The 14,258-nt window shown below is 36.8% G+C and overlaps 1 protein-coding gene across 2 annotated transcripts in view; it reads left to right on the forward strand.

Moving 5' to 3' along the window:
• Window positions 1-3,128: 3,128 nt before the first annotated feature.
• The window catches only part of ECT2 (epithelial cell transforming 2), a gene marked incomplete at its 3' end in the record, with an annotated part of 64,477 nt that continues 53,347 nt past the window's right edge, over window positions 3,129-14,258 (forward strand). For both annotated transcript variants that reach the window (XM_082655609.1, XM_082655608.1), the window contains exons 1-11: window positions 3,129-3,247; window positions 6,828-6,979; window positions 7,365-7,444; window positions 7,557-7,649; window positions 9,171-9,353; window positions 10,826-10,915; window positions 11,766-11,873; window positions 12,833-12,906; window positions 13,621-13,751; window positions 13,891-14,006; window positions 14,107-14,169. In XM_082655609.1, coding sequence (XP_082511735.1) covers window positions 6,850-6,979; window positions 7,365-7,444; window positions 7,557-7,649; window positions 9,171-9,353; window positions 10,826-10,915; window positions 11,766-11,873; window positions 12,833-12,906; window positions 13,621-13,751; window positions 13,891-14,006; window positions 14,107-14,169 — 1,068 coding nt within the window. In that variant the 5' untranslated portion in view covers window positions 3,129-3,247; window positions 6,828-6,849. The remainder of the gene's footprint in view (window positions 3,248-6,827; window positions 6,980-7,364; window positions 7,445-7,556; window positions 7,650-9,170; window positions 9,354-10,825; window positions 10,916-11,765; window positions 11,874-12,832; window positions 12,907-13,620; window positions 13,752-13,890; window positions 14,007-14,106; window positions 14,170-14,258) is intronic.

The following is a 14,258-nucleotide window of genomic DNA, read 5'->3' on the forward strand; positions in this document are numbered from 1 at the left end:
CTCTGCTCTAGAGCCAGCGAGCCACAACTACTGAGCCCATGTGCCACAAATACTGAAGCCCATGCACGTAGAGCCTGTGCTCTGCAACAAGAGAAGCCACCACAATGAGAAGCCCATGCACCGCAAAGAAAAGTAGCCTTCACTCGCCGCAACCAGAGGAAACCTGTGTGCAGCAATGAAGACCCAATGCAGACAAAAATAAGTAAATAAATTTATTAAAAAAAAGAGAAAGAAATGTTCCTTTAAAAAATAAAAAGTAAAACCTAGAAATTATATTTCATCACAACTTTAGGTAATAAAAACAAAATCCACCACAACAAATATTGCCCATTTATTGCAAAAATTTAATAGTCTTTTCAGATATACTAATTCTTATTAGCAGATTAGAACAAACTACAAAAGTGTGAGAAATCTTCTTCATTCTGATTTGAAGAGTGATGGCGTGGGCAGTGTGCATACTTGTGAATGCGGGTGGATATAGGGTGGAAAAAGATATTCCATAACCCCAAACTAACTTTCCTAACTCCCCATTCTCTGCTGCCCTGAAGGAGTACATATGGAAAACAAAGATGGAGATGGAAAGGGGAGGGTGTAAGGAAAGAAAGGAACTATAAATAAAGAGGAGGGAATAAACTGGAAGAGGAACAAGTGTTAAGATGAGAGTCAGGAAAGATGGTCCAGCGTGTCACTCAATTCAGAGATGGAGGTGGGGAAGTTGATCCTCCAAAGGAAGAATCTCAGTAGTTCTATCTTCCACATTTCATTTCCCCACCTCAGAAATTATCATATTGTTTGATGAAAATATGTCACGTACTTTAATATACTAAGTACTTTAGTTCAATTCCTTTAGTATTTTTTGTTGAAAACTGTTCATTCAGCATCTTAGGAGCTGTGAATGACATGTAAGAATTTTTTAAATGGTTTATTCTTTCAAGGAACTTCTCATATTGATTTATCTATCTATCTATCTATTTATCCTGTACTGTAAACAGTTTTGTCCCCTTGACATATGAATTCAATAACTACATTTCCAGTGAAGGCACCTGAAGGAAGAGGCTTGCATTTAGCATAAAGAATCTTGGCTGGACTTGCCTTGGAAGGGGACAGAAGCCTGGCCAAGGGCAGCAGCAAGAACGCCGTATCTTCTAGACAAGAGGAGACATCTTGAGCATTGCAGGCTTTCCCTTAAAAGAGAAGAGAGATTAAGTTTGGTGTAGAAGGATTGTCCTCTCTCTGGTAGGAAAAGAATGCAATGGAGGTCTTCACTGCACCAAGCTTTGTCTGGTGGGTGGCGGGATTGTGGCTGGGGATGGGTGGGGCAAAGGGAACAGAAACACTGCTGCCATTGCTCCTGTGGTCAGGGGTGAGAAAGCGGTGTAGAGGACCATCAGTCCCATCAGGCAAGTAAAGGGTCTCAGCTGAGGTAACAGTAGTGGTAATAGTAGCAGCAGCCACAGCAGCAAAGTAGTAGTAATATTAACAGCTAACATCTACTGAATGTTTATTATATGCTAGAATATGTTTTAATTACATATATTAACTTTTAATCCTCACAACAATACTCTGAGGTAAGTATTATCATGCCCTTTTATAAAGACTCAAACTGAGGCATAGAGAGGTTAAATTTGCTTGAGGTTACTTGCCTAGGAAATGGAAAAGGATGTCACATGGTTAGGAAATGTTAGAAGACTGTATTGCCCGTTTATTTGCTAGTCAGACTGCCATATAACCCTTAAAAGGAATCAAGTATAGCTTTCGTTAGGCTAGCATACAATTTGTGTGGTGATACTGTGTAGGCAATCAATAGATTTGGGTGCAAAGCCTAACAGGGAGCAATGCACAGAGGAAACAGGTTGCTTTCTTCACTAGCTTAATGTATTTTCAGTGAGGAGACCTTTTGGAATGCTGGGCACACCCTAGTTTAAGTATGCAAGCACATTCCAAAGTGAAATTTCAATTACTGTTTTTCTTTGCTTTCTCCCTAACGGTTATCATAGCATTAAATGAAGGGCAGACTGTAAATATTCTTCAATTATTAACAGGGAAACCAATAATTACCAGACTGGTTCACTCATTTTGTGGAATGCATTACAAACTTTTCAGGCATTCTAAGGTGGCCTGACAAAGTTAGGAAAAATTCCAAATCCTGACGACCTGTTTGAGACGTTCAGAAGTGTTCCATTCCAAAGTACAAGTTCTCCTCCTCTTGTTGAAATTTAAGGTTTCAGCAGCGGATTCTCCTTTCTTCCTTTATTTAAACCAGCGATCAGGTGGGAACTATGCAAAACTCACCTTCGGGAGGTGTCTTTTTAAGAGGTTGTGTGACAGGATATTATATTTAGAAAACGAAGAAAATAAAAGATTTTCATAACAATCGTAATTATAGGAAAACCGATAAATTCTTGGCTAGACTTCAGAGGAAAGCAGCAAAAAACCTCGGGGAAGGGGGGGAGGGGCGGGTGCAGCAGCTAACAATTTACTTTGGCTCCAGAAGAGTCTAGAATCTCGTGACATATTTTTACATTTGTTCAAATGCAAGCTTATATATGTTTTTAAAAAGGCTTAGAAACACTAAGAATTTATTCTAATCATCCGTGAAATTCCCTAGACCAGAGCACAGTGCTTTACATACGTCAGGATTTAAATAAGAGGCTGCTGATTTGAAGTCCATCTGGAGAGACTCCGAGTTCCCGTGTCCTGGGCCCCGCCGCGCCAACAAAACCACCAAACCCCAAACCCCTTAACCCAACTTTAAATTCCTAAAGCTCAGGCAGAAAAATCTTACAGCTCACAGGAATCACTGGAGAAAAATTCATCTGTCAAGGCACTGATTACGTTTAAAGGATTTGGTGGCGGGGAAAAAAAAAAAAGCCGAGGGGACGAAGAATCCACTCAAACTTTCCTTAGGAAACGGGATGTTTACTGAGTAAACAAGCGGTAGTCACAAACACACCTGCTACTCCCACAGAACCCCAGGAGCCATTACTACCACCTCCTGGTAACATCCGGGCACTTCTCTACAAATTCGGGACGTTCTGACGTCGGAGCCGTTGGGTTTATTTGAAACACACGCACAACCAATCGGTTGGCACCTGCGGGGAGGTGGGCGGAGAGCGGCGGCCAATCACCGCCCCTCTGCGGGTCACTTTTTGAATTGGCTGCGGCCGCCGGCGGCGAGGAATGGCGGTAAAAGTGAGAAGGGTCGGTTCTTGAAAAGGTGGAACTTCCAGGGCGTCTTTTGAGAGTGGTGAGGGCTCTGTGGGTGCGGGTGGCGGAGGTGGGAGAGGGCCGGCGTCCCTGGAGCAGTGGGCCGCTCTGCTTGTGTCCCACGGCCCCGCCCCGGTGACCGCGAATTCCGGAGCTCCCAGCCTTGGCTTCCCGGCTCTGGGAACCACACCGCCGCGTTCCCAACATCGGGGCCGGGATGCGGAGTGGGAGCCCGAGGTCCGCCTGGATGCTGTGCGTCGTCACCGCTCACCTGGTTGAATATTTCTTCCGAAAGAGTTTCTGGGCAAAGTGGGGAGTTGTCGGGAAAGGGGTCTTGGCAAACCGCAGTGGGCTCTGCGGCTCTGGGGGCCGGCAGCTGCGCCCTTTGGGGGCTTATCTCAGATTACTTAGTGGTTTCACCCTTGGATTCTTCTTGGCGTCTTCTCTTTAGTTTTCAGTATTTAAGATAAAACGCCAGCTCATTCCAGCGCCCCACCCCGCGTACAGACGGGTATGGCTTAATGGTTAAAAGCGCAGCCTCTGGAATCAGACCGGATTTGAACCCTTGTTTTGCCACTAACAACACTCTGACCTGGGGGGGAATTAATCTCTCCGCTCTAGGTTTCTTTACCTGTAAGAGGAATATGATAATAGTACCTGCCTCTTAGGATTGTTGCAAAGATTAAATGAATACAAGTAAAAGGTTTAGAACAATGTCTAAAAGTTTAGAATAATGCCGCATATTAAGCGTTAAATAAATATTGTTAGTCACAGTGTTATGTAATGTTAGCAGTGTTATTGTAACACCACCAACATACCCAGGAAGGCGTTTAGCTCCTCCACCCTGAAAGATGATTGCCTAAAAAAATAAGTAAAAGAAAACTTGTTTAAATGACAAATTTTATCTTTGTGATGAAAAAAGGCATGAGTTATATTTAGTTAGAAGTTCCTTGAGTATGTTCTCAGATGAGAAGTAATCTGTATGGGTTTATGAACACTGATCCTTTTGTGTTTGTTATAAAAACTTACAGAATACATAAATGTGAAAAAGTGATTAGTGTATTTCAGTTTGTAATCAGACTGTTGATATGTGATGAGTTTAGCATGCAGCTTTTTTCTAAATTTTAAAACTGTTTTGGCAGTAAATTGATCACATACAGTGTCATCAGTCAATTTTAATTTTTAATCACCTACCTTTTTTTTTTTTGGCTGCGTGGGATCTTAGTTGTGGCATGCAGGATATTCGTTTTCCCAGGATCTTCGTTGTGCAGGATCTTCGTTGGGGTCACATGGGATCTTTAGTTGCGGCATGCGAACTCTTAGCTGCAACATATGGGATCTAGTTCCCTGACCAGGGATCGAACCTGGGCCCCCTGCATTGGGAGCGCAGTCTTAGCCCCTGGACCACCAGGGAAGTCCCAATCACCTACCTGTTTTGATGGTCTTTAAACAGAGAGGCATAGGTGAAAAATGTAAACTCATGGTGTTTTTGATTTATTAAAGTCTCCCTCCTCCTACATTCCTTAAGGCAGGTTAATTCATCTCTTGGTTTTTCTTTTTTTTTTTAAGGATATTAATTAATTTATTTTTGCTGTGTTGGGTCTTCGTTTCTGCGTGAGGGCTTTCTCTAGTTGTGGCAAGCGGGGGCCACTCTTCATCGCGGTGCGCGAGCCTCTCACTATCGTGGTCTCTCCCCTTGCGGAGCACAGGCTCCAGACGCACAGGCTCAGTAGTTGTGGCTCCTGGGCCCAGTCGCTCCGCGGCACGCGGGATCCTCCCAGACCAGGGCCTGAACCCGTGTCCCCTGCAGGCAGACTCTCAACCACTGCACCACCAGGGAAGCCCCGGTTTTTCTTTTTAACATTCTTTTAAGGGGACTTTAAATGAAAGCCTGTTTAGATAGAGCCTTTCTTTTTCACTGGAAACATTTAAGTGTGAGACTTAACAAAAAAATAAGGGCTGGATAGAATTTATCATTGATTCTAAGTAAAGGCTCTTATTAACAACTATTGGAGCACTCCTTTGGAGAGCCTTAAAATAATGATTGCCGTGGATGTTTGGTAAGACAATGAGAAATGTCCACATTGTGAGTATATATGAGAATGAATAATCGTCACTCATTTAGAGACATCATCTATTCAGTTTTTATCACAATTGGATTTGAGTTGTGCTATTATTTCTTTTCCTGATGTGGAAGCTGAGGCTTAACCTACTAAGTGCAGAGCTGAGACAGGAAGCTGAGTTGCTTGTCTTTGAAGTGTGCACCTAATAATTGCGCTTAGGTCTGTTGTTATTAGTATGTACATATTTACACTATTTGACATCACCATGCCGAAATGCTGCTAATGATACCTGAAACTATTACTTTGCTAAAAATCTGGTGGAAGTTATTTGTATATTTTATTATTCTGAAAAAGTAGGAAAGAGATCAGGCATAGACCTCCAGATAAGATTGGGCTTTCTCTTTATATTTGCCCAATATTCTGGAAATTTACTTCAAGATAATAAACTTATGTAAAAACCCCAATTTAAATTGATGAAGATCTATTCAACTTTTTCTTTGTTCCCTGCTTGCTTAACTTTTCAACTCTTTAAGTCCTGGAAATTTAAAAACAAAGATTTTCTTTAATAGTCCAGAGTCTTATTGACATGTGTTAATTGTCTCGTGAAATCTTTTAGACATTTGTAAAGTAATATAAAAATACAAGTAAGGGAGCAGTCCAGTTATACATGAGAGGTTTGGAGGAATCTACAGAGGATAAGTCAAGAGTGGTGGGTCAGGGGTTGAAAGACATGATAGGTGGAGAATTGAGCACTATTAAATACAAGTAGGTGTGGAGTAAATTATGATCTGTATTTGAAAAATGCTGGGAAATGCTTTGTGGCTGGAGCATACAGTCGATGTGGACTGGGGGAAATACAGGAGATGAGGCTAAATAGGTAGGCTAGGACTAAAGTGTAAAGTGGATGGTGAATTTGAACTTGATCGGATAGGGAGCAGTGCTCATGGAAGTTCTAAGTAGCGAAATAATATGGTCACATTTGTTTTTAGGAGCATACCCTGAAAACCATGTGGAAAGTGACCGCTGAAGAAACTGGTGATAAAGTTGTTTGGAACTGTTGTATTTGACCAAGTGGCCACTGTGACATTGGCCACAGAAAGGGGGGCTGGGTCCCAGAGATACAGAGATGCTTTGGGGCAGGGCGAATGAGGCAGATGAAAGAGTATGGCTGGATCGTGTTTTTGACTGGGATTATTTGGGGGATGATGGTATTATAAATGAACACAGGAAGAGAAATAGTTTGGTTGAGGGCAAAGGTATGGAGTGGAGAGGTAGCATAGTATTTATGAGTACCTTTGTGAGTACTTTTTGACTGTCAGGTAATATCTGAGTACTTTCGGTACATTGTTATTTTTACTGTGTCCCTGTGAGTCAGTTATTAGTATCTTTATTTTACAGAAGAGCAAACTGAGGCTCAGAGAAGTTGAGTGACTTTGTTTGGTTCAGTATTAAAAAAAAAAGGGTAGTGATACTTTTTATAAGTTCTAGGTATAATGCTTGTTTTTGCCCAGTAATTGTTTGTTTCATGTAATTTTATTCAAATTTTGTTTTTTTCAGCCATTGCAGAAGAGTACAAATAATGGCTGAAAATAGTGCATTAACATCCACTACTGGGAGTACAAGCTTGGCAGACTCTTCCATTTTGGATTCTAAAGTTACTGAAACTTCTAAGGAAAACTTATTTATTGGATCTACTTCATATGTTGAAGGTAAACATGTTATCTGCTTTAAAATATCAAATCACTATTTTAATCCTAAACTTACTGACTAGTAACTTTCTTATGATTTAACTGTAAAACTGTTAAGCTAGGCTACAGGTATTCAGTAAAAATTTGTTAACAGAAACTCTTTACACTAGATTTTTATTATTGTTTGGATAAATGCTTCCCAAATTTGAAGGTGAAAGCATCTTGTTGGATATTGCTTTTTCCGTATGTGAGGGCAGTCTAGCTGCAACATTGTTCTCCTGGTCAGGAGAAGAGCCAGTTCTTCCTTTTTCACTGTATAAATGGATCTTTCCTAAAGTTGCATGTGCTGTTGATTTTGATGTTAGTGAATAAAAATGTTTTACTTAAACATTTTTAATTTTAATAGAAGAAATGCCTCAGATTGAAACAAGAATAATATTAGTTCAAGAAGCTGGAAAACAAGAAGAACTTATAAAAGCCTTAAAGGTATGGGAATTTAGTTTTTAGATTTTTGGGTTTTTTTAAATATTTTTCTTCCATCTGTGTATAAATAAATTTATAGTTTTCTTAACCTCATACTTAAGTCTCTTTTCCACAGACTATTAAAATAATGGAAGTCCCTGTTATAAAGATAAAAGAAAGTTGTCCTGGAAAATCGGATGAAAAATTTATAAAAAGTATTGTTAATATGGTAGGTCAAGCATTTCATTGCATGTGGCATGCTGCACTTCCTTTGATTGTATTTGTAGAGTCCACTCATGGTGATTGGACCTAAATTAGGCACAAGTTATACTCTGAGCACTCTGAAGCTAGATTAATAGAAACTATTACATTTATTTTAAAATTTGGGTGTTTCTGAAACCCAAAAATATAATGTTTCATAAATAATGAAATCCTTATAAAGTAATTTGGCATTGTTAGATTTAAATGACATTCCATTTATGCATTTATGAAGATGACACTTTAAACTCTTTAGCTTCTTTTTTCTCAATAATTTTATATTTATTCTAAATTCTTGCTTTATTTCCAGAATTACAAATCACAATAATTGACAGTCATCAGGGAATTTACCTCAGCATGTGAAATATATCTAACTCTCTATACCAGTTATACTAGATTGTGAGGGCCTCCATGTCAAAATACCACAGACTGGGCAACTTAAACAACAGAAATGTATTTTCTCAGTTTCCTGGAGACTAAAAGTCCAAGATCAAGGTGTCAGCAGGTTTGATTTCTCTTGAGGCCTCTCTCCTTGGTTTGTAGATGGCTGCCACCTTCTTCATATATCTTCACACAGCCTTCTGTGCATGCACATCTCTGCTCTTTCGTGTGTCCAAATTTCCTCCTCTTATAATGACACCAATCCACCACTAATCCAATCTGACTAGGATCCACCCTTGTGACTTCATTTAACCTTAATTACATGTTGAAAGGCCATATTTCCAGATAGTCACATTCTAAGGTATCCCTATAGGACCTCAGCATGAGTTTTGGATATACACAATTCAGCCCTACACGTCAGCCTAGCAAATAAATCCCAAATAATTTACTGACCCATTTGAATTTTCTTTTAAATGGTTCTGTTCTTTAAAAACGGGAGGCATATAGATACCGAAATATCTTCATTCTTTTTCATAGATCTACAGTATAAAGTGTTAAACACTAACTTGCCTTTTTTATCCTGTGTTTGCCATGCTGCAACTGCCTACATATTTCATATATTTCTCTTACTTCCCTTGTATATACTGAAATCATTAAGTTAACTCCATCCTTTTTGTAGATGTTGCATGTCATAGTATTTTTTCTATTTTTCTGAAAACAGTTTGTGCAGGAAGAACTATATGCGTGGCATCATTTTCTTGATCAGAATAAAGAGCAGTAGTGGATATCTTTCTAATGCATCTTACTATAAATACGTGTACTTAAAAATTCATCATCTTTATTTTGTATGCATACTAGATGCTTTATAATGACTACCTTTATAATAATCTTCAAAATTTAAGATCTTAATATGGATGGAGATACGTTTATATAAAAACATAAGTAAAGAAATATGACTGTTCACTATTAAGTATAATGCTTATTGTATGATTTTAAACTTCTACAAATATAAAAATGTTGATATTGAATTGATTTTTAGGTCTTATTTAGAGAGACACATGAATTAATTTTATAATATTTTATTTCTAATAACTCCGTGAAAAAAATCAAGGAAATTAAAGTGCCATTTGTGAAGATGGAATCAGTTGAAGAATTTAAAAGTTTGGATTCTCCAGAATTTGAAAATGTATTCATAGTCATGGACTTCCAGGATTCTGTCTTTAATGAGTTATACAAGACTGACTGTAGAGTTATTGGACCACCAGTTGTATTAAACTATGCACAAAAAGGAGAGGTAAGAAAGAATATACGCTTATTATAACTTCTCAAGGTTACATTTTTATTAAAGAATTTTTATGCAGAAAAATTTCATTAATTGTTGAGAATGTGAATATTTAGGATAGGAATAGTAGTGGCTACTCTAATATAGTCCTTTAATTCTAAACAATATTATTTACATATATTTAGTCTCAATACCTGCAGTATCTTGGGAAGTAGTAGTTTGCTTAAACTTGAGTTCTAAAGATGTGTACATATACATAAACTTTAATTTTCCTTCACACAGAACTGGTACCACAATTCCATTTTTATCAGTTTCTGCATGATTTAAAATTAGGGAAATTACTTTAGCTATTTATTTATTTATTTATTCATTCATTCATTTATGACTGTGTTGGGTCTTCGTTGCTGCGTGCAGGCTTTCTCTATTTGCGGCGAGGGGGGCTACTCTTCGTTGCGGCGCGCGGGCTTCTCATTGTGGTGGCTCCTCTTGTTGCGGAGCACAGGCTCTAGGCACGCGGGCTTCAGTAGTTGTGGCACGTGGGCTCAGTAATTGTGGCTTGCTGGCTCTAGAGCGCAGGCTCAGTAGTTGTGGCGCACGGGCTTAGTTGCTCTGCGGCATGTGGGCTCTTCCCAGACCAGGGCTTGAACCCATGTCCCCTGCATTGGCAGGCAGATTCTTAACCACTGCACCACCAGGGAAGTCCTACTTTAGCTTTTTGTTTTTAAATAGCATTTCAATGTAAGAGTTGTAGTAAATACCTATTCTTTGGTTTTTATTGCTCTGTTTTGGTATTCTTAAGCTTGCCTTAACTTTAAATTGCTTGGGTCTTTGTGCTTCTTTTGTTATAGATACTAGTAATGAGCACATGATAATCTTTAATTCTCTGTTTTGATTCAGAAGTGTTGCTTTCAGAAACCACATAAACTTTTTAAAGGCCACAATTATGGAAAAGAACATTCCTGTATAATAGTGGAAATTCAATATATATTTTTAACCATTTTCTTTCATGTATAGATAGATAAAACCATTTGTTAAATTGTTTATTATCTCCATTTTTTAGCTCAAAAATTGGAATCATATTTGGTTCAAGTGTATGTATTATTAGTATTTATTAGAAACTATTTTTGACTTCTTTTAACTTTAATTTGAAGCATTTACAGTAACGTATGGAAATCTTTCCATATAATACTTCATCTGTGTCAAAGTACATTTTGGAAATAAAGGTTTGGGTATGAATATTTATGTTTTATTTGCCAGTAGTAAAGTGTGTCTAGATGATATGTATCAAATACGATATGGGAATCATGGGAAATTTTTATTGTGAAACTGGGTTTTTGCTATTTGTTGCATATTGAAAGATGGAAGTATATCTTTGGATTGGGAAAGTTAATTGGCAAGAGAGGGAAATACGTTTAGCTTGAGAAAGATGTGTTCTATTTTTACTGTAAAGAAGCTCACAGATTTAAAATTGTTGTATCCTTCAGCCTTTGCCATTTTCATGTCGCCCACTCTATTGTACAAGCATGATGAATCTAGTACTATGTTTTACTGGATTCAGGAAGAAAGAAGAACTAGTAAGTATTTTAAAACATTCTATTCAAAGAATATTTTTTCTAGCAAAATAAATTTAAATTAGCTTTTTTTTTGGTAGTTATATCATGGTTTTATTTTTAAAACATTGAAGGAGAAATTACTATGAATATACTAGGTCTTAAACTTTGTGAAGAAATACTCTGAAGAGCCTTGTAGAGAAACAGATTTCATCTAGGATAGCTGGCATGTGAATTAGAAAAATTTCATGACTATCTAATCTGTTTAAACTGTCTTTTTGTTAAGTATCACATCAGCCACATTATTTGAAGTTTTTGTTTACGCATTGTGATTTTTTGTTATGCAGGTCCAGCCTTAAAGCATTCTCATTGCTCTAGAGAATTCATAGAAACTTCTTTCTTTGACCCATAAAATTTTTTATGTTGGAGCTAATGGGGTATTACTCTAATTTTGTGGGAAGAATCTTGGTGTGATGGCAACCTGGTTTTAAAAAAATAATGTACTGGGACACACAGTTTTTCCAGGCATGAGCCCGATATATCCCCCTTTGCTTGGCAAAGCAATAATGCTATTCTTTTCTACTTCACCCCCCTCCAAAAAGTAATATATTTACTTTCTTACTTGTGTAAAAGCCAGTTGTTAATTAACTTAGTTTTGTGTGATCATCTTTACTAGCTTATCTCTGTATAATTTTGCCTGTGCCAGTAAGGCAAATGAACCTTTAATTTTTTTGACATAAAATTTATCTTTATAAAAATTCACATATGTACCTTATAAATAGAAAGTATTCAGTAAATGCTAAATGAATTATAAACATAGTTTAAAATTTTGTTCAAATTAATGATAAAGTCAATGTTTACATTTTCTTTTGAGGTCAGATTGGTGACATTGGTTCATCACATGGGTGGAGTTATTCGAAAAGACTTTAATTCAAAAGTTACACATTTGGTGGCAAATTGTACACAAGGAGAAAAATTCAGGGTATGTAAACTTCGGTATTTTTGTATATTTCAATATAGCACTGTTTGAGGATGGATTTAACAGTAGTGCTCTTATCCTGTCTATTTCCCCCATAATTTATTGAGGATGAGAAATTCAATTTTTGCTCTAGGAACATTTAGTAAAAATTTTAAATCATAGGAGTGTGGCCCCTGAGGTTTGAAGGAGGCAGTGGAACTTGAGTTAGGTCTTAAAAGATGATGGGGATTGTGGAGGTTGGTAGGTGGATAACAGTTTAGGCAGATGAATAATATTAGCAAAGATTACTGTGAGCAGTGGTGAATAAGGAAGTCAGAAGGTCATGAGGGCAGATATTTCTCTCTTATCTAAAGCAGAACTTTGTTCTTATAAAATGGTTCCAAGATTTAACTTGTGAAAATTATAAAAGAATGGGAGAAAATACTTTCATTGGGATTAAAGTCTTAGTTTAAGATTGCACTTGAATATGTTAGGAAGAGTTTATCACTTTGTTCCCACCCTCCATCAGTGTATTTATGTAGCAAATGGTAATTTTAGGGTATTGTTGAATTCCTGGGAGGTATACTTACAATTCATATCTAAGGTTTTAATGACTTAATCGGAAATTTTCTCTTACTCTTACTGCTGTCTTGGGGGTTAGTACTTCCAAGGAGGTAAACACAAAGAGAAATAGAAATGTAATAAAGATGAACTTAATTAACTTCACAGATGTATTTATTTAAAATACAGTGAAACAGTTTGGACATCATGGAACTTGTTTCAAAGTTATTTTAACCTAAATTGTATGATGGAAAGATAGTTTTTTCTGTTAATTTTTCTTTATATTTTGTTACAAAGCAGATGAACAATGATCTAAGACTGTGCAAAATGTATGTATATAATTGCTTATAACTTGCATGAATGCAGTTATTTAAGGTAAAAATTCACCATATAATTAATGATAAACATGTTTATGTTTTTAGATAGCTGTGAGCCTGGGTACTCCAATTATGAAACCAGAATGGATATATAAAGCTTGGGAAAGGCGGAATGAACAGTAAGTGTTTAGAAATTCAGTGGTTAATTATGTGAATCAGTCACGTTGTGTCATGAAGATAAACCCACATGCCCAAAATTCATAGATTAGTATATAAAAAATTAAGTTAGTCTTTGTGAAGCTTAGGGAATAAAGTCTAGGAGGAGCAAAGTTTTGTTTATAAAAAATTGAAAATGGCAAGACATCTATGATATCTTTGAACTTCACTTTGTGAAATAATTTAATAACCATTAAGAACATTCTAAAATTATCAGGTAATAGCTTAATGCATCTGGATGTTTGGGATGTGCCATATTTTTTCTTATTTTCTGTTTGTCTGGTTACATTTTAAGTGGTGATTGCATTTCGTAACCTTGTTAAGCTTTACAATCTCATAATTCCTTGCTGTTGTACTTCATTATTACTTAAGATTTTATGAAACTATAGAACTCCTGGAATGCATATAAAATTTCATGTACAGAGCAGAGATTTGCATCTTGTAAAGATTACCCGTGATTAAACTTTGTGAGATGTTGTTACTTCTGGGATGACTGAGGACACGTCAATTTTTTTTTTAACTGAGGTTTTTATGAACATTTCAGGACCAAATGTAAAATATTTTCAGTAAATAGGTTATGCTAAAACCTTGAGAATTACCGTAGATTTATAAATTAATCTGCCTAACTTATTGAATTTCAGTTGAGCTGGTTTTAGAAGAGTGTGTTTTGTTTTTAGGGATTTCTGTGCATCATTTGATGAATTTAGAAATGAATTTAAAGTTCCTCCATTTCAAGATTGCATTTTAAGTTTCCTGGGATTTTCAGATGAAGAGAAAACCAATATGGAAGAAATGACTGAAATGCAAGGTAGAATTTAGCATAATTTAGAAGTTATGTGTATTTTATTGCTTACTCCTGCGATCAGGAGGTGAATATGCCTCTTTAAAAATTTGGGCCTGGGGCTAAATAGTTGGGCTTATGTATGCTTGTATGCTTTCCTCTTTAGGAGGAAACTATTTACCTGTTGGAGATGAAAGATGCACTCACCTTATAGTTGAAGAAAATATAGTAAAAGAACTTCCATTTGAACCTTCAAAGAAACTTTATGTTGTCAAGCAAGAGGCAAGTAATTCTAGAATGAGATTGGTTTTTAAAAAACATTGGTAATATTGATAGCTTATCTGATGAGATAAATTCTTAATTAAAATGTTCTTTCCCCTAGTGGTTCTGGGGAAGCATTCAGATGGATGCCCGAGCTGGAGAAACTATGTATTTATATGAAAAGGTATGCTTTTTGTCCCTTTTGTCATTTATTCTGTGAATTTGATTGTATAAAGATGACACTTTTTTATCCCAAAAGAGCATAGTATAATT

Source organism: Grampus griseus, assembly GCF_964374135.1.
Source record: "Grampus griseus genome assembly, chromosome: 5".
Lineage (NCBI taxonomy): Eukaryota > Metazoa > Chordata > Mammalia > Artiodactyla > Delphinidae > Grampus > Grampus griseus.